The sequence below is a fragment of the Carlito syrichta genome, unplaced genomic scaffold (assembly GCF_000164805.1).
Source record: "Carlito syrichta isolate Samal-C Ts95f unplaced genomic scaffold, Tarsius_syrichta-2.0.1 Scaffold308918, whole genome shotgun sequence".
In the NCBI taxonomy this organism is placed as follows: domain Eukaryota; kingdom Metazoa; phylum Chordata; class Mammalia; order Primates; family Tarsiidae; genus Carlito; species Carlito syrichta.
The window spans coordinates 31,026-56,802 of NW_007253014.1; the positions used below are offsets into that span (position 1 = coordinate 31,026).

The following is a 25,777-nucleotide window of genomic DNA, read 5'->3' on the forward strand; positions in this document are numbered from 1 at the left end:
GGTCCTGCCAAGAATAGTTACAGTGATTGGTTCCGGATTGGGGTGGTAACCCTAGGCTTGGCCAATCAAAGTTTCTCAATCTTAGAAAGCGGCTCTCTCTCTCTCTGCTGTAGTTGTCAAGCTGGCAGGGTATAGACCTGGAGCTGCTGGGAACTATCTTGCCCTCCCAAAAGGAGAACCTGCTTGAGAAGGAAGCCCACACAGACAATAGCAAAGCCAAGAGAGGCAGATTCCTGGCAACATAACTTAACCCCCACCCTGGAACTAGCCAAGACACCTTTGAATTTTTTGTTTAAATGATCCAGTGAATCCCGTTTCATACTTAAGCCAGTTTTAGCTAGGTTTCTATTCATTGCAACTCAGAATCTTTATTTTTAATTTTTATTTTTTTTGAGTTGGAGTTTCACTCTATCTCCCAGGCTAGAGTGCAGTGGCATGCTCACTGCCACTGCAGCCTTGACCTACTAGGCTCAGGTGATCCTTCCGCCTCAGTCTTCCAAGTAGCTGGAAATTACAGGTGTGCACCACCACGCCCAGCTAATTTTTCTTGATTTATTGTAGAGACCAGGTCTCTCCAAGTTGCCTAGGCTGATCTCGAATCTCTGGGCTCAGGCAGTCCTCTCACCTCAGCCTCCCAAAATGCTGGGATCACAGGCTTGAGCCACTGCACCCGGTCGCAGAGTCTTTACTAATACAAGGATCCTCACATCTAGAAAGGGGGGAGTCAATTGTTGGTGACCTCTGGAATTCCAGGAGGAATGCTGTGACATGATCACAGTTCTTTGTAGCCTCAACCTCCTGGGCTCAGATGATCCTTTTGTCTCAGCCTCCCAAGTAACTGGAACTACAGGTGCGTGTCACTATGCCTGGCTAATTTTTTATTTTTTGTAGAGATGGGGTCTTGCTATGTAACCCAGGGTGGTCTTGAACTCCTGGGTTCAAGCGATCCTCCTGCCTCAGCCTCCCAAATTGTTGGAAAAACAGGCATGTGCCACCATACCAGGCCTACAATGGTTCGACTTACAATGGTCTGACTTACAATTTTTTTACTTTAGGATGCTGTGAAAGCTCTAAGAATTCAGGAGAAACCTCATCGTTCTCATGATGCTATGAGTGACAGCAAACTGTTGCTCCCAGTCAGCCATGTATTTTTGACTTACAATATTTTCTTTTTTTGACTTACAATATTTTCAGTTTCTGAAGTGTTTATCAGGACATAACCTCGTCACAAGTTGAGCAGCATCTGTAGATGCTGAATTTTGGAGTTAATGAAGAGATGGCTGGATGGAAGTCACTGGAGGGGACAGTACAGATTACGATGCACTCTGGCTATTTTTTTTAATCCATATTTTGAATGAAGGGAGATATCTGATCCAACCCTCAATCTGCTGTGAAAATCACTTCTATAATTAATTTTTTTTTTTTTTTTGAGTTGGAGTCTCACTCTGTCTCCCAGACTGGAGTGTGTAGTGGCCGCTCCCGGCCACCGTAGCCTCGACCTGCTGGGCTCCAGCGATCCTTCTGCCTCAGCCTTCCAAGTAGCTGAAACTACAGGCACGTGCTACCACGCCCGGCTAATTTTTTGATTTATTGTAGAGATGAGGTCTCGCCAAGTTGCCCAGGTGGGTCTCGAACCCGTGGGCTCAGGCAATTCACTCACCTTGGCCTCCCAAGGCGCGGGATTACAGGCTGAGCCACCAAGCCTGGCCTCTATAATTAATTTATAATCACCTCTATAATTAAGTTAATAACTCTTGGTAGGTGCTTGATGGTTGAATGAATGCATGAATAAAAGAAAGGAAGGAGGCCGGGCACGGTGACTCATGCCTACAATCCCAGCACTTTGGGAGGCCGAGGTAAGAGAACTGCCTGAGCCCATGGGTTTGAGACCAGCCTGGGCAACTTGGCGAGACCCCCATCTCTACAATAAATCCAAAAATTAGCTGGGCGTGGTGGTGCGTGCCTGTAGTTCCAGCTACTTGGAAGGCTGAGGTGGCAGGATCGCCTGAGCCCAGCAGGTCGAGGCTGTGGTGGCCATGAGCGTGCCACTGCCCTCCAGACGGGACAAGAGAGTGAGACTTCAACTCAAAGAAAAAAAGAAAAGGAAGGAAGGAAGGACATTTAGGAAACTCAGAATGTCAAAGGCTGCAAAGACCTTAGAAATGATCTTTGCTATCATCTAAGAATTCTCTCATCTGGAAAATGGTGAGAATATTCGCACCTACTTCCTCATGGGGTTGTTGTAAGAATTAACAGATATACAAAAAACGGTTTAGCAAAGAATCTGGTAAACAGCAAATGCTCAGCAAGCATTATTGCTGGTAGAAACTATGATTATGATTCAATTAGAGTGGTTGGAACTGTACGGAAGATGGGGGAACCCTTACCTGTCACTGGGACCCAGTGAACTGGCTCTGGGTTGTTCAGGGAAACACAATTGTCTGCTGGACCCCCACATCTGCAAAAATGGAAAAAGAATGATTAGTGATCTCTGGAGTTCCAGGAGGAATGGGCAGCATCATGGGCACTCATCATCTTCCCCATGACGCTTTTTTGAGCACTCAGAGATCCCAAAATAAAGTTTTCCATCCCTCCAAATATGGGCCCAGAGGCCCAAATTAAAACCACACACCTCTAAACTAAAGTCCATGAATCTTGCCTCTGAAGTGGAGACTACCAAGCCTGAACACTGTGGCTTGGGTCCTCTAGACTGTGATTATAAGACGCAAAAGAGGCTGAACTCATGCCTCCCAGCACTTTGGGAGGCTGAGGCAGGAGGACTGCCAGAGTCCAGGGTTCGAGACCAGCCTGGGCAACATAGTGAAACCTTGTCTCTATAAAAAAATAAAAATAAATAAAATAACAGCAGGGTGGTTCATGTCTATAGTCCCTGCCATATGGAAGGCTGAGGTGGAAGGATCATCTGAGCCCAGGAGTTCCAGGCTCTGGTGAGCCATGATCGTGCCACTGTACTCTAGCATGGGTGACAGAGTGAGACCCTGACTCAAAAAAAAAGCCATCAGAACTATGACTTTAAACTCCCAAAGTGAAGACCTAGAACACAAAAAATAAGTCCTCCCAAACCTACAAACTTGAAATTCTAATTCAGATATCTCCTAAACCTAAATACGTCAACTTCTGATCCCCAAATATAACCCCAGTCCTAATATTAAGATCACAGACCTTAACACTGAGAACCCAACTCCTGAAGTAAGAAGTACAGACCCTTCCAAAGCCAACCTCAATTCTCTCAAATTTTTTTTTTTTTTTTTTTGAGACAGGGTCTTGCTCTGTCACCCAGACTGGAGTACAGTGGCAAGATCATAGCTCACTACAGCCTGGAACTCAGTCTCCAGAGTAGCTGGGACTACTGGCACACGCCACCACGCCTGGCTTATTTTTTCTTTCTTTCTTTTTTAGAGACAAGGTCTCACTATGTTGTCCAGGCTTGTTTCAAACTTCTGGCTTCAAGCAATCCTCTCACTTCAGCCTCCCAAAGTGCTGGGATGACAGGCGTGAGCTACCATGCCTGGCCAATTCCCCAAATTGACCTCAGATCGTGATACCAACCCTAAAACTGAGATCTCATATGTGAGTCCCACTCTGGGATCCCAAGCTCTAAAGCTGAAGCCCCCATAGTCAAGGTGGTGACTTCAGGCCCTAAAACTTCATTCTCAAAGACACCAACTGTGACTCCGGACCCTAAATCTTATAGCCTAGACTCTACACCGGTATTTTAGGCCCCAAATCTATACCTGGGCTTCAGTCCTCCCAAATCAGGCTCCAGACCCCCAAAATGGCACTCCAGAACTCAACACTAAGACTTCTAGATGCACAAATTAGGATCTGGATTCCAAGGGGGAAAGTTTCCAGTCACAAACCCAGGTCTTCCAGATTCCAGAGCTAGTTACCTACAGGCACAAATCCCGAGATCCCCGATCCTCACCCAAAAGCCCAGATCCCCAACGCTCCTCAAACCCAGCCTTTTTGTACCCAGATCCCCAAACCCAGGCCCAGCCTCAAACCCCAACTCCAGACCTGCCCCCCAAGCCCTGTCTCGCCCACGGCCCTGCACCCCAGCATGGTCTCCCTCCTGTCCCCCGGATCCCCCTAGAGAGAAAGATCAAGTGGCCGCCAAGTGCCACTCCTGGGGGGACCCCGGGATCTCCTCAAGACAGCCCCTCCCCATCCCCCTCGACCTCCAGCACCCGCCTCAGGACGTGCAAAATGGCGAGAGGCGGGCCCCCCCTTCTGGTTTCTCGCCGGCTCCACGCTCGGGAGGCCGGCCACACAGCGTCTCGCGCGGGTCCCCGGGCAGCGGGCCACCACCAGTCCCCAACCCGGGCTTGGGGTGGGGTGCGAATCCTCTGGGCGCCAGGATCCTGAGGAGGAGCGCACCCGTGCGTTCCTGAGGCCAAGCCACGCCCCCACCAGTTCCAGCAAGGTGGTGCTGGGCACGAGTCTGGACGGGGTTGAGGAAAGGGCAGGACGCAAGTGGCCGTGCGCACGCGCGCCCGGGGACGGGGGCCCTGTCCTCTTGCACCGCGCGAGCTCAGCCTCGCGCCTCCCGACAAGGCCTTTGCAGGCGCGTTTGCAGGCGCGCGCCAAAGCGCCGGCCAATCAGCGCTCGCTTTCTGGCAGGCCACGCCCCCCGCACGACTCCCGGGTCTGGAGCCCCGGGATTCCACGGAGGAGGCGGGGTCTCCCCAACTGCCAACTCGCAGGCTGAAACAGAGAGCTTGCCTGTCTCCTATCTGACCCCTGGGTGCCCCATTACCACCTTTTCCTTTCGGTGCATCTTTAAGGAGGGCCTCCTGTAAGCTAGGCACCATGCTGCATGTTGGGGACATGTTAGGAAGCCACTACCTTCCCGGTGCACTCGGGGAGGCTCACAGACCTCGAGAATCCACCAAGGCAGGGCCCACGTGAACACAGAGAACAATAAATGGGGAAAGAACTCAAAGAGGAGAGCGTAGGAATTTGGGTCTTCGTAGCAAGTCCTCTCACCAAGATGCACATCTTAAGGCACTTGCATTTTAGAAGGCTCATTCTCATGGCCTATGAGGAGGATGGACTGGAAAAACAGATCTTAAGGGGAGGTGATCTAATGATTTAGTTAACAGTACCAGCCCGGGAGTCCAACACATTTCAGTTCAAATCGCTTTCTTGGCTGTATTGTCAGGGGCAAGAGGCTTCATCTCTTTTTGCCTCATACATTTGGGATGATCATTCATACTAGGGTGGTCTGCAGGGTGTCTGGCGTATAGTTCCCATGCAATAAATACTTACTCGGCACATATTTACATCGTTTTAGGTGTTTAAACAGGGTACACAAAGATCCCTGGGCTCGTGGAGCTTCCATGCTAACTAGGATATGGGCTCTCCTTCTTCCTAAGGCTTACTTTTCTCATTTGCAAGTTAAGACGTGGTAGTAGGTAAGAAGGGGGAGGAATGAATGGGAAAGTACTTGGGAAAGCACAAGATGCTGCTAATTATCGTGTTAATCGGCATAAGCAAGTCAATAAACTTGCTCTTCCTCAACTCTCCACCCCTCACCAACACCCCTTTGCAATTTTCTCAATTCCCTTTCCAAGGGCCCCGGGCCAAAATGGAGGAGGCTGGACTCCATCTCCCAGCAAGCCTTGCGGGGAAACGCCCTGCGCCTGCGCAGACAAGTGCTCCCTTTGCCTCCTGGGAGCTAGAGTCGGTCTTTTCCTCCTCCCGCCTAGTTTGCCGCCTACCCCACCTCCAAGCCTGGCCGCTCTGCCTTCTGGGAGTTGTAGTCCACGGTCTCCAGGACTTCAATTCCCAGAGGGCCTTGGGGGCGAGAACCCGGAAGGGGAGGCTGGAGAGGAGCGAGTGGGGGAAACCCGCGTAGCCGAGGGAGATGCAGCGCGGGGCGATGGTGAGAGCCCCATGCGGGGGTCGGGGGTGCTTGAAAGTGGGGACGCGGGTTTGGGACTGGGCGGCGCGAGGGAAGAGGCAGGGACTAAAGAACGGGTTGGGCGAGGGGAGATCGCCTGGGGGAAGGGATTGGGAGGAATGGGAGTCGGAGTAGTAAAAGAATGGTGGCTGGGGAGGGGTCCTGGAGGTGGAGAAGAGAAGGAGCTGAGATTTGGGATTGATTGTAAGGAAGGCTCAGAGCTTGGGAAGGGGGCCCGAGTTGGAGACGGGGCTGGGCGTCCAGGCAGAGGCCCTGAAGGGGTCACTTTCGAGGGGGATTATCCTGGGAGATGGGGGTCAGCGCTAGATGAGTGGGGCGATCTGGAGGCTCCAAGGGAGAGGCAAGCGGTGGGTGAGATGGGTGGGGGCCTCTGGATCGGATTAGGGGCGGAAAGGCAAGTTGAGGTGGGAGAGAGAAATCAGCGGTAGAATAGTGTGGGTTAGGCTCCAAGACTCGAAAGTGGGGTGGGGAGAGTGCAATTAGGGTCCTGGTTGTAGAGATAGTCCAGCCAGAGACTCCCGATAAGCTGGACAGTCACAGAACTGTAGGATAACGAGGCCAGAAAAGGCCATCGAGACCACCTCACTTGTCAAGTTGAATTTGGAAGAGTGTAGTGGTTTATCCTTATGCCACTCTTTTGTGCTCTGGGCACGCCTCTCTCTCAGCCTTAGTGACCTTATCTATAGTATGGGAACAGCAGGCCAGCCTCTGAGGAAAGGGCTAAAGGGAGGCTCATTAAAATCGTTACTATTTGTGGGAAAGCCCAGCTGTGAAGTGTGTCCCAGTCTCAGGGCTGCTGGTGTGAAGTTCCCCACCCCAGAAATGTGACTGGGTTACAGGTGCTAATGGATTCCCTCCTTTTCAGTACAGTCCCAGAGGTGTTTTCTTAAAACCTGGCACTGATTTGGGCACACCCCAGCTCAGAAGCATGTAGTAACTCCCCACAGTCAATTACAGCTAATACTGTTTTACAGAATGCCTTATCCTATCCTTAGCTGTTTGTGCATATTTTTACAATTTGTTTATTATTGTTGTTATTACTTTTTTTTTGAATTGGAGTTTCACTCTGTCACCCAGGCTGGAGTGCAGTGGCACACTCATGACTGTCGCAGCCTTGACCTGCTGGGCTCAGAAAAGCATTCTGCCTCAGCCTTCCAAGTAGCTAGAACTATATGTGTGCGCCATCATGCCCAGCTAATTTTTCTTGATTTATCTTAGAGACAAGGTCTTGCCAAATTGCCCAAGCTGATTTCCGAACTCCTGAGCTCAAGCAATCCTCTCACCTCCACCTCCCAAAGTGCTGGGATTACAGGCATGAGCTACTGCGCCCAGCCTGTTGTTATTATTTTTAGAGACAGGATCTCGTTCTGTCTCTCAGTCTAGAGTATAGTAGCTTAATCATGGCTCACTGCAGCCTGGAACTCCTGGGCTCAAGCGATCCTCTTGCCTCAGCTTCTGGAGTAACTGGGACTACAGGCGTGCACCATCAAGCTCGGCTAATTTTCTTTCTTTTTTTTTTTTTTGAGTTGGAGTCTCACTTTGTCATCCAGGCTGGAGTGCAGTGGCACAATCACGGCCACCGCATCCTTGACCTACTGGGCTCAGATGATCCTTTTTCTTCAGCCTTCCAAGTAGCTGGAGCCACAGACATGCACCACCACACCCAGCTAATTTTTTTATTTATTGTAGACATGAGGTCTCACCATGTTGCTCAGGCTGGTCTCGAACTCCTGAGCTTGGGCAGTCAATCCTATCACCTCCGCCTCCCAAAGTGCTGGGATTACAGGCATGAGCCATCGCACCCAGCTGGCTCATTTTTAATTTTTTTGTAGAGACAGAGTCTTGCTGTGCTACCTAGGCTGGTCCCAAACTCCTGGCCTTAAACGATCCTCCCACCTTGGCCTCCCAAAGTGCTGGGATTACAGGCATGAACCACCACACCAGCCCATCCGTGCCTACTAACTCATTTAATTCTGACATAAGGGGCAGATGCTATTATTATCTCCATTTTACAGAAAAGAAGCAGAGGCACAGAGAAGTTAAGCAACTTTCTCAAGGTCATCCAGCATCAAATGATAGACGTAGGATTCCAATCCTGTTTTCAGTCCTGTAATCTAGTCCCCTCTCCTCATAGTAAAGTACAATGGAATGAGCAGCAACATGAGACCAGGAGCAGAGACCAGAGCAGTCTTCAGTTACAATTTTAGTTCTGCTATTTACTTGCTGTATGACCTTGGGCAAGACGTTTGGCCTCTTCTCACCTAAAATGGGAACAGTAACTCCAGGAAAATGAGAGAATCAGGGAGATAACCTGGTAAGATGCTTGGAGTAAGCGCTCAATACACGTGAGTGGTTTTTGATCTTGAATGGGAAATGGAGTGAAAGCAGTAGAGAGGGACCAAGCGGGGAGGATGCGTGACTGTTTCCTTTTCTTTCTCTCCCTGGTTGCCTTCATATCCTGATTCTGCTAGTTTCCTGCCCTCTACCCTTGGGCTCCTAAGTCCATCTATGTCTCTCCCGGAGGGTGCTTAGAAACTCAATCTGTCCCCATTCCCATTCCTGTCTCCAGCAAATATAAATAATTCACTCACCAATGCCCAGTCTGGCCTGACTCTAGATGTTTCAGTGAGTAGGAAATGTTTCTGAATTTTGTTTTGTTTTTGTGGGTGGTGGTTTGATTTGTTTCTTTGTTTTTGTTCCTCTAAACTTTTGGCCTTTATGGTCTCATTGAGCAGTTTGGCAACTTTGTAATTCACCTCTAGACAGTTTGGGTTCATTTGCTATGAACCTTCTGGAGTTCATCACATAAATTGAGTGATTCCACAGTAAAAGTTTAATGGTGGAAAGCATTGGCATCAGATAGGCCCAGGTTCAAATCTCTGCCTCTGTTGCTGTGTGTCCTTGGGCCAAGCTACATTCCCACTCTGGGCCTCAGTTATCTTTTATGTAAAAACAAGACCACATTTAAACCCTGAGGTTCTCGTAAGGAGTTGATGCGGGGTCTAATGAGGTAGCATACATAAGATGCCTGGGGTGTGCAAGCTCTCAGTTAAGTTTGAAGTCCTTTTGTGATGTATTTCTTTCAAGAAAAATGTCTTGAGCATAAGCTAGGGTACCAGAATTGGAATCCTGGCTTCATCTCTCACCAGCTGTGTGACCTTGGGCAAATCACTTAACCCCTCTAGACCTCAGTTTCCTCCTCTGGAAGATTGGGATTCAGTTCTTAAGTAGTTGGCAAGTGTGTGTGTGTGTGTGTGGTTTGTTGGTTGGTTGGTTTGTTTTTGAGTCGGAGTCACACTGTCGCCAAGGCTGCTGTGCAGTGGAATGCTCACGGGTCACCGCAGCCTTGACCTCCTTGGCTCAGGCAATCTTTCTGCCTCAGCCTCCCAAGAAGCTAGGACTACAGGCATGCGCCACCACGCCCAACTGATTTTTTGAATTTTTGTAGAGACAAGCTCTCGCCATGTTGCCCAGACTGGTCTCAAACTCCTGGGCTTAAGTGATCCTCCTGCCTAAAGTTTTGTGATTACAGATGTGAACCACCGTGCACACGGACCACAAGTGGTTTTTTGTTGTTTGTTTGTTTGTTTGTTTTGAGTAGGGGTCTCACTCTGTCGCCCAGGTTGGAGTGCAGTGGCATGATCATGGCTCACCCCAGCTTTGACCTCCTGGGCTCAGGCAATCCTTCTGCCTCAGCCTCCTGAGTAGCTGGGACTATAGGAATGCACCGCCACGCCCAACTTTCTTTTTTCTTTTTTTGTAGAAACAAGGTCTTGCTACATTACCCAAGCTGGTCTCAAACTCTTCGGCTCAAGCAGTCCTTCCGCCTCGTACTTCCAAAGTGCTTGGATTACAGGCATGAGCCACTGTGGCCAGCCCACAAGTATCAATGGAGCATTTACTATGTGTCAGGACCTGTGCTGGGTGCAGGTCCCACCCTGGCCTCAGGGAGCTTGCTGGTGTCATAACACAGGGACAGTTCCGCCGCCCTGGTGGCATCTGTGCTCATTTTTCAGGCTTGAGTTTGTTCCTGATTGATCTTCAGCCCATTATGCCCATTCTACTTGTCATTGCTTTCATAGGTGTTTAACATTCTGTCTCTAGCTCATTGAATGATCTGAAAACTATTGGTTTAGGGGAAAGCTGCCCATCCCTCACTTGTCCCTGTTCCCATATGTCACATCTGGCCACCTTGGGGTGATGTGACACTTTTTTTTCTCTTCCTTGCCTTCATTTGTTTGTCTTAGAAGATTGTCTGCTGTCCAAGTTATTTTGCCTTTTCTTCAAATCTTAAATTCATTTTCAGCCTGTACTCGTCTGAAGCTTACTCATACAAAATGGTATTTTTACCATTTTTATTTCAAAACCTATTATATATACTAGGGAAAAAAGGGAAAAAAGTGTTTTGCGTTTTAAATAGTATATTTCTAGCTGCTGTGGGAAAGCTATCTTACTCCTAAAAGCAAAGGTTTTCTTTTTTTTTTTTTGAGTTGGAGTCTCACTCTGACGCCCAGACTGGAGTGCAGTGGCCGCTCCCGGCCACCGCAGCCTCGACCTGCAGGGCTGAGGCGATCCTTCCGCCTCAGCCTTCCAAGTAGCTGGTACTACAGGCGCGCGCTACCACACCCAGCTAATTTTTGATTTATTATAGAGATGAGGTCTCGGCAAGTTGCCCAGGCAGGTCTTGAACCCGCCGGCTCAGGCAATCCACTCACCTCAGCCTTCCAAAGGCGCGGGATTACAGGCTGAGCCACCAAGCCCTGCTAGCAAAGGTTTTCTGAACGGCTTGCCTTGTGGCACCTGCCTGGTGATGCCATCTTTGTCCCTCGATTTGGGATCAAACCCACTCCCAAGCTCCCAACCCCAAAGTGCTTCCTCTTAGCACTTTGCACCTTGAAACTTACTATGTGTTTATTGTCCCTTTCTCCAGCGAGTATCTCCAGCGAGTATATCAGCCCTGTGAGAATGGGGAGTTCTGTCCTCTGTTCCCTGTGTATCCTCAATGCCCAGAATTGTGCCTGTTACATAGTAGGTGCCCTGTGAATATCTGCTCAATGATTATGTGAGATGCAATACTCAACAGTAACAAGACCGGGTGCCGTGGCTCACGCCTGTAATTCCAGCACTTTGGGAGGCAGAGGTGAGGGGATTGCCTGAGCCCAGGGGGTTTGAGACCAGCCTCGGCAACTTGGTGAGATCTCGTCTCTACAATGTCAAAAAATTAGCTGGGCATGGTTTTGCAGGCCTGTAGTCTCAGCTACAGGCCTGCAAGGCTGAGGTGGAAGGATCACCTGAGACCATGAGGTTGAGGTTGCAGTGGTGATGAGCATGCCACTGCACACCAGCCTGGGTGAACAGAGTGAGACTGCAACAAGAAAGGAAGGAAGGAAGGAAGGAAGGAAGGAAGGAAGGAAGGAAGGAAGGAAGGAAAGAAAACAATCAAAAAGTAACAAAAGAATGGCTAGTTTGTTTTTTTTTGGAGTTGAAGTCTCACTCTGTCACCCAGACTGGAGTGCAGTGGCCGCTCCCAGCCACCACAGCCGCGACCTGCTGGGCTCCAGCGATCCTTCCACCTCAGCCTTCCAAGTAGCTGGAATTACAGGTGCACGCTACCACGCCCGGCTGACTTTTTTATTTTATTGTAGAGATGAGGTCTCGCCTGCCCAGGCGGGTCTCAAACCCGCAATATCAGGCAATCCACTCACCTCAACTTCCCAAAGGCGTGGGATTACAGGCTGAGCCACCAAGCCCAGCTGTTTTTTGGTTTTTTGAGTGACTCTTAGGAATCCTTTTTATTTTTCTTTTAATTATTATTATTATTATTTTTTGAGCCAGGGGTCTTATTTTGTCGCCTAGGCTGGAGTGCAGTGGCACGATCATGGCTCACTGCAGCCTTGACCTCCAGGGCTCTGGTAATCCTTTCATCTCAGCCTCCTGAGTGACTGGGACTACAGGAGGGCACCATCACGCTCAGCTAATTTTTATTTATTTATTTATTTATTTTTGAGTTGGAGTCTCACTCTGTCACCCAGACTGAAGTGCAGTGGCCGCTCCCGGCCACCGCAGCCTCGACCTGCTGGGCTCCGGCGATCCTTCCGCCTCAGCCTTCCGAGTAGCCGGAATTACAGGCATGCGCTACCACACCCAGCTGATTTTTTTTTTTTTGATTTATTGTAGAGATGAGGTCTTGCTGCCCAGGCGGGTCTCGAACCCGTGGGCTCAGGCAATCCACTCACCTCAGCCTCTCAAAGTCGCGGGATTACAGGCTGAGCCACCAAGCCCGGCTTAATTTTTTATTTTAACTTTTTTTTTGAGTTGGGGTCTTATTTTGTCACCCAGGCTGGCGTGCAGTGGCACAATCATGGCACACCACAGCCTCAAACTCCTAGGCTCAGGTGATCCTCCAGACTTAGCCACCCAAGTAACTGGGACTACAGGTATGCACCACCACTGGCTAATTTTGGGATCCAGCAGGCCCTGCCTGGGCTCTGTTTACTTTGAGGACCTGTAGATTCTAGAACTTGGATGATTCCTACCTTCAGGGAGCTATTAGTCAGAAAGAAATACTTAAGTGGGAGAGAAGTCAGTGGACCCTGAGGTCAAAAAGCCAAGGCTAGGTATGGAGGGGTCAGGATTGTGGACAAAGGAGTGATAAGGGTGGGACATAGAAGGACCAGGGAACACAAGCTGGTGTCCTTATCTAGAAACTACTTTCAACTCTTTTTTTTTTTTTGAAACTGGATTCTCGCTCTGTCACCCAGGCTGCAGTACAGTCCCACAGCCTCGACCTGCTGGGCTCAGGTAATCCTTCCACCTCAGCCTTTCAAGTAACTGGAACTACAGGCACCTACCACCATATCTGGCTAATTTTTTTATTTATTGTAGAGACGAAGTCTTGTCAAGTTGCTCAGGCTGGTCTTGAACCCCTGGACTCAGGCAGTCCTCTCGCCTCTGCCTCCCAAAGTGCTGGGATTACAGATGTCAGCCACCACGCCCAGCTTTTTTTCCCTTCTTTCTTTGGTTTATTCTGTTGTGTTTTTTTCCTTTCTGTTTCTTGTCTTTTGTTTGTTTGTTTTTTAAATAGAGATTTGATCTCAGCATCTCACTATGTTGCCCAGGCTGGTCTCAAACTCCTGGGCTCAAGTGATCCTCCTGCCTCAGCCTCCCAAAGTTCTGGGATTGCAGGCATGAGCCACTATACCCAGCCTCCCTTGGCTTCTTAAACTGGATGCTTAGCTTGTTAATTTTTAGTCTTTCTCCTTTCTTTATTGTACAATCATGGAGACAGACTCTCCCTAGACCTGCTGTACAAGTGTCCTCCAAGACCGCCCTTTATCTTTATCTGGGATTTCCCTTGCCTCTTTTCTGGGCCAGATTTTTATTTTTTTTTTATTTTTGGACTCAGAGTCTGAGTGTCACCCAGGATGGAGTGCAGTGGCACAATCATGGCTCACCACAGCCTCAGTGGGCTCAAGTGACCCTTCTGCCTCAGTCTCCCGGGTAGCTTGGACTACAGGCACATGCCTGGCTAATTTTTTGTAGAGGCGAGGTCTCACTATGTTGCCCAGGCTGGTCTCGTGCTCCTGGGCTCAAGCAATCCTCCTTCCTCCGCCTCTCAAAGTACTGGAATTATAGGCGTGATCCGCCTTGCCTGGCCACTGGGCCAAATCTTATTTCTTTGATCTGCTGTTTTCCTTTTTCTTGGTTTATTTCATTTTGGTGAAGGAAATCCTTCAGTTACTTCCCTAGAAAGCGTTCATGGGATGTATATATTTTTTCAGAACCTATCCAGGCTGGAGTGCAGTGGCACAGCCACTGCAGCCTCCACCTCCTGGGCTCAGGTGATCCTTCCTTCTCAGCCTCCTGAGTAGCTGGAACTACAGGCAGGGGCCACCACCACACCTAGCTCATTTTTTGATTTTTTTTTTTTTTTTGAGTTGGAGTCTCACTCAGTCGCCCAGACTGGAGTGCAGTGGCCGCTCCCGGCCACCGCAGCCTCGACCTGCTGGGCTCCGGCGATCCTTCTGCCTCAGCCTTCCAAGTAGCTGGAACTATAGGCACACACTACCATGCCCGGCTAATTTTTTATTTATTGTAGAGATGAGGTCTCGCCAAGTTGCCCAGGCGGGTCTCGAACCCTCGGACTCAGGCAATCCACTCACCTCAGCCTCCCAAAGGCGCGGGATTACAGGCTGAGCCACCGAGCCTGGCTCAATTTTTCATTTTTTGTAGGGACAGATTCTCTCACTTCTCATGGAAGAGTTTTAAGCAGGGGACTGATAGGTCTGATTTGTGTTTAGCTACCATGGAAAGGTTGGGTCAGGAAGAGCCACAGTAGCCCAGGAAGTCAAGGCCAGAACAGTTGTACCTTGAGGACTGGTCCCAGCCTGCCAGAAACTCACAGGCTGGAGGGGAGACAGGCCCTCACCCAGGTCATTGGCCTTCAGCCATGACAGGTGCTCTAAGAGGGAGCCTCAGGGGGATGGTATCCCCTGTAGCTTGATCAGCCCCTTCCTGCCTTGGTCCTGGAAGCAAGATTTCTGCAGGAGGTGTTGGCTGGAGCCAGGGGGCTTTTCAGAGAGGCCCTCAGTAGCCGCTGTGCAGAAGCTGGGCAGCATTGGGCTGAGTCAGGAGTTTGTTAGTTCATTCAAACCAATGTGTATTGCACACCTATGATACGCTGGAGCATTGCTTCTAAAGCTTAAATGTCCACACAAATCCCCTGGAAAGCTCATTGAGGTGCTCATTCTAATTCGGCAGGTCTTGGGGAGAACTGAAGAGCCTGTGTTTCTTTTTGTTGTTGCTGTTGTTGTTGATGTTGTTTAAGTCAGAGTCTCACTCTCACCCAGGCTGGAGTGCAGTGACTAGCTGATGGCCACCACAGCCTGGACCCTGTGGACTCAGGCGATCCTTCTGCCTCAGCCTTCCAAGTAGCTGGAACTACAGGTGTGCGACACTACGCCCAGCTAATTTTTTGATTTATTGTAGAGATGGAGTCTCGTCAGGTAGCCCAGTCTGGTCTCGAACCCTGGGCTCAGGCAGTCCTCTCTCCTCTGCCTCCCAAAGTGCTAGGATAGCAGGCATGAGCCATGGTGCCTGGTGATCCTGACTGGGCAACTTGGCGAGACCTCATCTCTACAATAAAATCAAAAAAATTACCCGGGTGTCGTAGCACGTGCCTGTAGTTTCAGCTATTTTGGAAGGCTGAGGTGGAAGGATCGCCAGAGCCCGGCAGGCCTTTCCCCTTTTGGGCAGGTGGGTGTTTCCCAGGAAGGGAGTTCAGGGATGGAGGCGTCTGTGTTAAAATTTCTCACAAATTCCCAGCAGATGCCACGTGGTTGCTTCCCCGGGGACCACACTTAGAGTAGCCAAGTGCTTGGCACAGTTCCAGAAGCTAGGGATGCAGCAGTGAAAAAGACAAACAAAAATGACGGCCTGTTGGGAGCATCAGTTTAGTAAGGGGAAATTGACAGTATAGTATATTAGATAGTAATGCGTGTTAAGGAGAAACAAATCAGGGAAGGGGAATGAGAGTGTGTCTGGTGGGCAGAGAAGCTGCAATTTTATTTTTTATTTTTGTCATTAATTAATTAATTTATTTATTTATTTTTGAGTTAGAGTCTCACTCCTGTCACCCATGCTGGAGTGCAGTAGCATGCTCACGGCCACTGCAGCCTCGACCTGCTGGGCTCAGGTGCTCCTTCCGCCTCAGCCTTCCAAGTAACTGGAAATACAGATGCATGCCACCACGCCTGGCTAGTTTTTCTGATTTATTGCAGAGACGAGGTCTCACCAAGTTACCCAGGCTGGTCTCAAACCCCTGGGCTCAGGCAGTCCTCTCGCCTCAGCCTCCCAAAGTCCTGCGATTACAGGCTGAGCCACCGCGCCCAGCCTTAGTGTTATTATTTGTGTCAGGGTCTCAGTGTAGCCCAAGATGGAATGCAGTGGCACAATCACAGCTCACCGCAGCCTCGACCTCCTGGGTTCAGGCGATCCTTCCACCTCGGTCTCCCAAGTAGCTGGAATTTCAGGCATGTACCACCATGCCCAGCTCATTTTTTTATTTTTCATGGAAAGGAGATCTTGCTATATTGCCCAGGCTGGTTTCAAATTCCTGGGCTCAAGCGATCCTCTCGCCTCTGTCTCCCAAATTGCTGGGATTGTAAGTGTGAGCCACTGCACCTAGCCCTGCAATCTTAAATCAAGAAAGATCTCATAGAGGTGAGCCAAACCTGGAGGAGGTGAGGGCGTGAGCCCTGTGACTATTTGGGGAAGACCATCTTGGGGGGGACAGGAGTGCAAAGGCCGGGAAGACTGAGTAAAGATAATCTATACAAAGTGCTCAGTGTGTTCAAGAAATGACACTGCTCTTTGCATCTCTATCAGGATGATGTTTGTATTGTAGTTTAAACCCAGAGCTCCGGAGACAGCCAAACTTTGATTCCAAGCTCTACTGCAAAGTTGTAAAGGACAGTTACTTAGCCATTCTGTGCCTCAGTTCCTACTCTTTGACATGAGATTAAAAATATTGAGAAGGAGCCAGGCTTGGTGGCTCAGCCCGTAATCCCGCGCCTTTGGGAGGCTGAGGTGAGTGGATTGCCTGAGCCCGCAGGTTCGAGACCCGCCTGGGCAGCGAGACCTCATCTCTACAATAAATCAAAAAATCAGGTGGGCGTGGTAGCGCGTGCCTGTAATTCTGGCTACTTGGAAGGCTGAGGCGGAAGGATCGCTGGAGCCCAGCAGGCGAGGCTGCGGTGGCCAGGAGCGGCCACTGCACTCCAGTCTGGGCAACAGAGTGAGACTCCAACTCAAAAAAAAAAAATACTGAGAATGAAGCCGGGCTCGGTGGCTCGGTGGTAATCCCGTGCTTTGGGAGGCTGAGGTGAGTGGATTGCCTGAACCCGCGGGTTCGAGACCCACCTGGGCAACTTGGCGAACCCTCATCTCTACAATAAAATCAAAAAATTACCCGGGTGTGGTAGCATGTGCCTATAGTTCCAGCTACTTGGAAGGCTGAGGTGGAAGGATCGCCAGAGCCCAGCAGGCCTTTTCCCTTTTGGGCAGGTGGGTGTTTCCCAGGAAGGGAGTTCAGGGATGGAGGAGTCTGTGTTAAAATAATAGGAGCAGGACCTGTCATGGTGGCTCATGCCTGTAATCCTAACACTTTGGGAGGCCCACTTTGGGAGGCCCAGACAGGAAGATGGTTTGAGGTCAGCCTGGACACCATAGTGAGACTGTGTCTGCAAAACAAACAAAAAAGTGTGAGCAAAGACCTGAATGAAATAAGGACTTGAGCCATGTGAAGGTCTGGGGGATGCATTGCATTTGGTGGGAACAGCACATGCAGAGACCAGGGAAGGGAAGAGCTTGGCGACTCTGAGGAATAGACAAGCAAGGAGGCCATTGTGGGCACCTGGGGTGGAGCCTGACTCAGCCTGGGAGGGGGGTGGGGTCAGCTTCCTGGAGGAGGGGATGCCTAAACCGAAACCCCAGAGCATGTATAGTGAAACGGTTTTCTGGCCTCATATCCCTGTGCTGACTCAGGCTAGTTCTGTGTGACCTTAGGTTGGTCAGGCAACCTGCCTTGCCTCAGTTTCTTCATCCGTATGACAGATGATAGTAACTTCTACTGAGGGTCAGGGCCCCAGTGTTCTTTCTTTTTTTCTTTTGAGTCAGAATCTCACCCTGTTGCCCAGGCTAGAGTGCAGTCACATGCTCACAGCCACTGCAGCCTCAACCTGCTGGGCTCAGGGCATCCTTCTGTCTCAGCCTTCCAAGTAGCTGGAACTACAGGTACAAGCCACCATGTCCAGCTAATTTTTTTATTTATTGTAGAGACAAGTTCTCACCATGTTGGTCAGGCTGGTCTCAAACCCCTGAGCTCAGACAATGCTCTGGTCTTCACCTCCCAAAGTGCTGGGATTACTGGCATAAGCCACCATGCCCAGCTAGGGCCCAAGTGTTCTAACTACTCTGCATGCCAGATCAGGTGCTCATGGGTCCAGCGGGGGGCATTGAGTGTGGTGGTGGAGATATGGGGATTGATGAGACTAGGGAGCCATGGCAGTTTCTGAGTTGGGTAGGGACAGAGTTAGGTGTATAGGTTTATGCTTTAGGAAGACCCTTCCAGCTATCACGTGCTGGGATAAGAGGCAACAGGCAAGGCTAGGGCAGAGGTATGGAGGACAAATAGGCCTGCCATCAGAAGGCCCCAGGCCAGAGCTATTCAATAGAAATTTTTATTTTTTGAGTTGGGATCTCACGGCTCTCTACAGCCTGGACCTCCTGGACTCAGGCAATCATTTTGCCTCAGCCTCCCAAGTAGTTGGGACTACAGGCACACACCACCGTGCCCGGCTAATTTTTTTATTTTTTATTTTGTATAATGAGGTCTTGCTAGGTTACCCAGGCTGGTCTCAAACTCCTGGGCTCAAGTGATCCTCCCGCCTTGGCCTCCCAAAGTGCTGAGATTACAGGCGTGAGGCGCGGCGCCTGGCCTGTTCAATAGAAATATAATGTGAGCTGTATGTGTAATTCTACATTAACAGGTAATCAATCCTTAAAAATCAGTACGGAGCCGGGCTCGGTGGCTCAGCCTATAATCCTGCGGCTTTGGGAGGCTGAGGTGAGTGGACTGCCTGAGCCCGAGGGTTCGAGACCCGCCTGGGCAGCAAGACTTCATCTCTACAATAAAAAAAAATAAAAAAAAAAAAACATCGGCCGGGCATGGTAGCGCATGCCTGTAATTCTGGCTACTTGGAAGGCTGAGGCGGAAGGATCGCCGGAGCCCAGCGGGTCGAGGCTGTGGTGACCGGGAGCGGCCACTGCACTCCAGTCTGCGCGACAGAGTGAGACTCCAACTCAAAAAAAGAAAAAAATCACACTACGGAATTATTTCATATTGTTTTCCTGTACTAAGTGTGCGTCCCGTTAAAAGACTAAAGTGACAGATCCCAGCGGCCGGCCACACGGCCTGAGCCTTGAATGCCAGGCCCAGAGGCTTAGACTCAGCACTGCAGAACAGTCGCAGGATTCTGCCCGTTTGTTTTTCAGGGTGGGGTGATCCTGGTGCCGAGTTCCCCCCACGAAATACCTCGGTCCCCACGCTTCCCAATCAAAGGTGGGGAAACTCAGATTTCTCTGCCCGCTTCCTTCTGCCTTGGAGTTCTCACTCCGGGGGCTGCCTGGTCTTTAAATCTCATCTGTCAATCAGGAGCTCCTGTCTGGAGGGAAAGTGGTGTAATTAGCCTCCTCCCCTTGAGAGCCTCGTGGCCTTTGCCCTGGCCTTGTTCCTCCGTTTTGCTGGACGTCGGGAATTGCTCCACGCTCCCTTGCATCCGTCTGTTTCCACCCGGCCACCCCCTCCCGTCACCTCTCGCCTACTCCTCCCTATTTCGAAGTTGGGCCCCTTCGCCAAGGCCTGCCTTATATGGGCACGGCCCCGAACGGCGGCCGCTCATTGGCTGGGGGCGTCACGCGCGCGTCTGTCAACAAAGGGGCGGAGCGAGGCCCGTGGCTCGCCAGCCCGCGCGGTGGCCGGAGGGAACGAGCGAGGGGGCGGGCCCGCTTGCCTCCCGCGCATGCGTACGAGATGCCGCCCGCTCCCGCCGGCGGGGGGGCTGCGGGTGAGGGCGCTCTGAGGGGCGTGAATGGGTTTCGAGGGTCCCCTGAGGGGCTGGGAAGATTTCTGTAGGGCGCGTTTACAAGATTTGGGGGTTCCCTTCTCATTTAAGCAGTATTTGGGGGTTAGGGAAGTTTTTGAGTGAGTGGGGATACGCTGGGGTTCCCTTCGCGCTTAAGGGGCGCCCTGGGGTTCGGATTCGTTTGTAACGCGGAAGGTTCGGTGGTGTGTTTCGGGTCGGGTTTGGGGTGTTTGGTGGGTATAGGATTTGGGGGGCCCCTGGAGAGACTTAGACGCAGAGAGCCCAAGAGTTCCCAAGGTGGAGCCAGAACGCCTGGACTTGTCTTGACTTCTCCCCACCAGTCTGAACCCGGACTGGGAATTTCACCTTTCTGTGCCGCATCCGGCAACAGCGACTCCTAACACCACCTGCTCCCTAGGGACCCGGAGGATTAGCAGGAACTGTTACAACAGTGCCTCGTAAACTCGCAGTGAGCGTACAGTGAGCACATGTCTGCGATTGGAACATTTATGAGGCTTCTCTGGGGATTCTTTGGCTTTGTGAGATGTTTCTACGGCTTGGGGTTGGTCTTAAGTGTGAAGGAGTTTTTGCGCCTTCGTTGAGTTCTTTTGCTGCTGGAGGGCTTCTAAAGGGATTGCGGTTGCGGGGAGTATAGGAGACTGGTGATTTCAGGCATCTGTGAGGTTTGGGGAATGGCCCGTGTGATGGGATCTGAGAGACTTTCATTACGATGGGGCCCTTCTGTGCTGGAGAGGGTATTTGTAGGTTTGGGAGTTTAAAGTAGGAGTTGAAAGGTTCTCTATATTTGGGGGAGGGCATTGAGATTCTGGAGATAAAGTTAGAACTGATTAGGGCATTTCAGGGGAGGGCCAAGTTATAGAGAGATGGCATCTGTGGAGAATGGGCTTTGCTGGGCTAGCTTCTCCCGTGGATCATGTCGATATACGGGTCAGGTATTGCTTATATGAAATGCTTGGGACCAGAACTGTTTCGAATTTTGAATTTTTTTGGATTTTGGAGTACTGGCATTTTACTTACCAGTTGAGCATCCCAAATCTGAAATGCTCCAATGAGCGTATCTTATCAGTGTCATGTTGGCATTCAAAAATGTTTGCATTTCAGATATTCAGATTTGAGGTGCTCAGCCTATATCTGAATTGGCATTTGGTAAAATTGGCCATCTATAGGTTTTGGAGGCGGTGTGATGATATTTTTAGCAATGAACTGGCATTTCAGCAGAGAGTGTAAGTATTTCAGGGGTAGATGGGATCAGGCATTATGGGAGGGTAAAAGTTCTTTATGCTGAGCACAGTGGTTCATGCCTATAATCCCAGTACTTTGGGAGGTAGAGACCAGAGGATTGCCTGAGCTCAGGGGTTCAAGACCAGCCTGAGCAACATGGTGAGACCTCGTCTCTATAATAAATCAAAAAATTAGCCAGGGGTGGTGGTGCACGCCTGTAGTCCCAGCTACTTGGAAGGCTGATGCAGAAGGATCACCTGAGCCCAGCACCAGCAGGTTGAGGCTGGGTGACATAGTGAGGTGCCAACTCAAATAAATAAGTAAATAAATAAAATTTTAAAATTCTTTATAATTTTTTTTTTTTTTTTTTTTTTGAGTTGGCATCTCATTCTGTCACCCAGGCTGGAGTGCAATGGTATGCTCACGGCCACCGCAACCTCAATGCTGGGCTCAGGCAATCCTTCCTCAGCCTTCCAAGTAGCTGGACCATGGATGTTCCATGTTGCCCAGGCTGTTCTTAAACCCACTTCCTCTTGCCTCTGCCTCCCAAAGTGCTGGGATTACAGGCATAAGCCACTGTGCCTGGCTAATTTTTTTTTTTTTTAGAGACAGGGTCTTACTCTGTTGTCCAGGCTGGAGTACAGTGGCCTGTTCATAGCTCACCCCAACCTCAAACTTCTGGGCTCAAGGGATCCTCCTAAGTAGCTGGGACCCTAAGCATGCACCACCACACCCAGCTAATTTTTTTTTTAATTATAGAGATGGGGTGAGCTATGAACATGCCACTTGCTATGTTGCCCAGGCTGTTCTCAAACTCCTGGGCTCAAGCAGTCCTCCCGCCTCAGCCTCCCAGGTTGCTGGGATTATAGATGTGGGCCACTGTACCTGGCAAAAATCTTTCCATTGGGGTTCTGTTTCTTACTGGTGTCTGTGAGTGTTTGGAGGCTGTCTGGGTTTTGAATAGTGTCTATAGGACCATTAAGTGAAGTATGTCTGTAGAATCATTTCAATTTAGAGGAACAGTATATGCTATAGGAATCAGCAAACTTGTTCCATAAAAGGCCAGATAATGAATATTTAGGCTTTGCAGGCCTTAAGTTCTTTGTTGTAGCTGTTTAGCTCTGCTGTTGTCACATGAAAGCAGCCATAAATGAATGACCATGTTTCAGTAAAACTTTTCTTTTTTTTTTTCTTTTGGGATGGGTCTCGCTATATTGCCCAGCCTAGTCTCAAACTCCTGGGCTAAAGCGGTCCTCCCGCTTCAGCCTCCCAAAGTGCTGGGATAGCAGGCATGAGCCACTACACACAGCCCAATAAAATTTTATTTGCAAGCCGGGCTTGGTGGCTCAGCGCTTTGGGAGGCTGAGGTGAGTGGATAGCCTGATCCTGCGGGTTCCAGACCCGCCTGGGCAACTTGGCGAGACCTCATCTCTACAATAAAATCAAAAATTAGCCAACTCAAAAAAAAAAAAAAAGAAAAGAAAAAACTTTATTTGCAAAGACTATCAGTGAACTGAATTTGGCCCATGGGCCATAGTTTGCTGACTTCTCTAGTCTATAGGCATGTGAAACTTTCGAGGTTTGAAGAGTTATTTTGGTTTTGAAATGTCTGGTAAGAGATGGGCCAGAGAGATTGAGGCATATATTTCTTTTTTTTTTTTTTTGAGTTGGAGTCTCACTCTGTCGCCCAGACTGGAGTGCAGTGGCCGCTCCTGGCCACTGCAGCCTCGACCCACTGGGCTCCGGCGATCCTTCCGCCTCAGCCTTCTGAGTAGCCGGAATTACAGGCACGCGCTACCATGCCCGACTGAGTTTTTGATTTATGGTAGAGATGAGGTCTCGCCAAGTTGCCCAGGCGGGTCTTGAACCCGCGGGTTTAGGCAGTCCACTCACCTCAGAATCCCAAAGCGCGGGATTATAGGCTGAGCCACCGAGCCCAACTTGAGGCATATATTTCTAACTAGGTAGAAATGCCATGGCAGGTGGCTCTATCAGACTTGTGACCAGGATTGCCTCCAGATTAGCTCATTCACATAAAGTCGTTGGAAAGTAAAATAGTCATTATTAAGAAAGCCCTGAATTGAAGCGTCCAGAAACCAAGTTGAGAGCCTATTTTGCTTGAGACCCACTGTGACCTTAGCTGTGCCACCTCATCTCCAATGGCCAGGAGCCCTGGGCGCCCAACGGCAGCTTGCCCAGTGGGGATGGAGACTGACCTGGTTTTGCCTACCCTGGCAGCCCAGGCCCTGGGGCCACTCCGAACCTCAGTTTATCTGTGTGCAACTAGGAAAGAGAGCTAGACTGGAACAGGCCCTCTGATCCCCGGGGGTTTGTGGCTGTGCTTCAGGAAATTAACTGTACGGTCTGTGCAAGGTTGTGCATTTTTCTGGGTGAAGATACACAGCTTTAAGAGATTCTCAAAGAGCCCCACACCCACAAAAAGTAAAGAGCTGATTGATTAAGGGTTGGTCTGGCTCTGACCTCAGATTTTCCTCCCTGGCCCCTCATGCTTCCTTCTGTGAGTTCAAGCAGCCATAGTTGTGGGTGGGGCTGGGAATTCCTGTCTTTTCAGGAAAGAGCTACTGGGTGAGCAAAAAGAAAAAGGAGGAGCTTATTTATGAGCTGGTCCTTTCACTGAAGTTTAAAGTTTATGGCAGCAGGAGGCCTATGGACTGTGAGTAAAGGCAGTTTGAGCAGTGGTGTAGGATGTGTGGGGAGCCAGCTGCCAGCTAGGGTCACACTTTGTGTTAAAAGAGAAGCTCAAGCCAGGCATGGTGGCTCATGCCTGTAATCTCAGCACTTAAGGAGGCCGAGGCAGGAGGATTGCTTGAGCCTAAGAGTTCGAAACCAGCCTGGGCAACATAGCAAGAGCTTATCTCTATTTAAAAGAAAGGAAAAGTTCATCCCCTCTGCAGCCTTCCATGTGCTCACCTGAAAAGAAGGGTGGGAATGGAGTTTTTCTTTGTTTTTGTTTTGAGTTGGAGTGTCACTCTATCAACTAGGCTGTAGTACAGTGGCACACCCGTGGCTACTGCAGCCTTGACCTGCCGGACTGAGGTGATCCTTCTGCCTCAGCCTTCCAAGTAGCTGGAACTATAGGTGCAGCACTACCACACCTGGCTTATTTTATTTTATTTTATTTTATTGAGTTGGAGTCTCAATCTGTCGCCCAGACTGGAGTGCAGTGGCTGCTCCCAGCCATCGCAGCCTCGACTTGCTGGGCTCCGGCGATCCTTCCGCCTCAGCCTTCCAAGTAGCCCGAATTACAGGCATGCGCTACCACGCCCGGCTGATTTTTTGATTTATTGTAGAGATGAGGTCTCGCTGCCCAGGCGGGTCTCGAACCCACAGGCTCAGGCAATCCACTCACCTCAGCCTCCCAAAGGCGCGGGATTACAGGCTGAGCCACTGAGCCCGGCTATCTGGCTTATTTTTTGATTATTGTAGAGACGAGGTCTTACCAGTTTGCCCAGGCTGGTCTTGAACCCTGAGCTCAGGCAGCCCTCTCACCTTGGCCTCCCAAAGTGCCGGGATTACAGGCTTCAGCCAATGCATCTGGCTGGCATGGAGTTCTTGGTGGTCTAATTTGGTCTGCCCCCCAGGAGACGAGGGTGGGCCTGGGAGAAAGGCTCTTCCGCCAGCTCCTCAACCTCTCCCCTGTCTTCAGGTGGCACGTGGACACTTCTGCCACCATCTAGGCCCTGAGATGCGGTGAAGCCGGCCTGTCTGCCACCACCCCCAGCATGGACCGCGGTGGTCTCCTGCCCTTCCAGCTGTGGTGCCCTCGGCCCTTTGGCACCTACTCACAGAACCAACCACGCCCACCTTCCACAGCCCTCAAGCCATCAGCCTGCCCGGAGCCTGGTGGTGGGGCGGAGCCAGACCATGGGCCTTCCCACTCGGAGAACACACCTCCCGCCTTGGCCTCTGAGGCCCCCACCTCCCAGCCTGCTCCTCTCCTCTCTGCCACTGCTGCTGGTGACGAGGGTCGAGTCCTCCTAGACACTTGGTATGTTATTAAGCCTGGGAATACAAAGGAGAAGGTGGCCTTCTTTGTGGCCCACCAGTGTGGTGGGGGCAGCCGGGCCAGCTCCATGAAGGTCAAGGGCCACTGGGGCAGTGACAGCTCCAAGGCTAAGCGGAGGAGGCGCTGTCTTGAGCCCACCAAGGCTCCTCCAGACCCAGGGGGCCGACAGGGGTCCCCTGCTGCTGAGGAGGGCCCCACCTCAGCTGGTGAGGACGTGGACCTGCTCTCCGTGGCAGAGATGGTGGCCCTGGTGGAACAGCGGGCTGCCCTGGCCCTGCAGAGCTACCCGAGGCCAGCCACTCCAGCGCCCGTGGTCTTCGTGTCGGCCGAGCAGGGCGGACCAGCCAAGGGGCTGGGGTCCGAACGGCGGTCTGGTGGTGGGGACTGCAGCCGAGTGGCGGAGGCCGTGGCCCACTTCGAGGCCCAGAGGGACAGCCCTCCCACCAAGGGTCTCCGCAAGGAGGAGCGGCCTGGGCCCGGCCCGGGCGAGGTGCGCATCGCCTTCCGCATCTCTAACGGCCGGGAGCCCCGGGCGCCCGAAGGCGGCTTGCCCAGTGGGGGTGGGAGCCGGCCTGGTTGTGCCTACCCTGGCAGCCCAGGCCCCGGGGCCCGCGCCAAGGACAAGATCACCTGCGACTTGTACCAGCTCATCAGCCCCTCGCGAGATGCCCTTCCCAGCAACGTGGAGTTCCTGCTGGCCAGGGCGGATGAGGCCAGCGAGGGGGAGAGCCCAGCCCCCGCCAGGCCCGAGGACACTCCCCCGGCGCCCCCTCCTCCTCCCGCCCGGGACTGCGGCGCGTCGGGCTTCCACGTGGACGTGGTGGTGACCGGTGTGGTGGACGAGTGCATCTTCTTCGGCAAGGACGGCACCAAGAACGTGAAGGAAGAGACGGTGTGCCTGACGGTCAGCCCCGAGGAGCC

At 51.0% G+C, this 25,777-nt stretch overlaps 2 protein-coding genes across 2 annotated transcripts in view; both read left to right on the plus strand.

The window, feature by feature from the left end:
• The first annotated feature begins 5,849 nt into the window (after nt 1-5,849).
• The window catches only part of FBXO46 (F-box protein 46), a 20,473-nt gene continuing 545 nt past the window's right edge, over nt 5,850-25,777 (plus strand). Inside the window, 2 exon segments of the mRNA XM_021716770.1 lie at nt 5,850-5,905; nt 24,497-25,776. Coding sequence (XP_021572445.1) covers nt 24,573-25,776 — 1,204 coding nt within the window. The 5' untranslated portion in view covers nt 5,850-5,905; nt 24,497-24,572.
• SNRPD2 (small nuclear ribonucleoprotein D2 polypeptide) overlaps nt 17,777-25,777 on the plus strand; it is a 31,008-nt gene continuing 23,007 nt past the window's right edge. The window contains exons 1-2 of the mRNA XM_021716774.1: nt 17,777-17,805; nt 18,354-18,420. The gene's annotated coding sequence lies outside the window, so the exon portion shown is untranslated. The remainder of the gene's footprint in view (nt 17,806-18,353; nt 18,421-25,777) is intronic.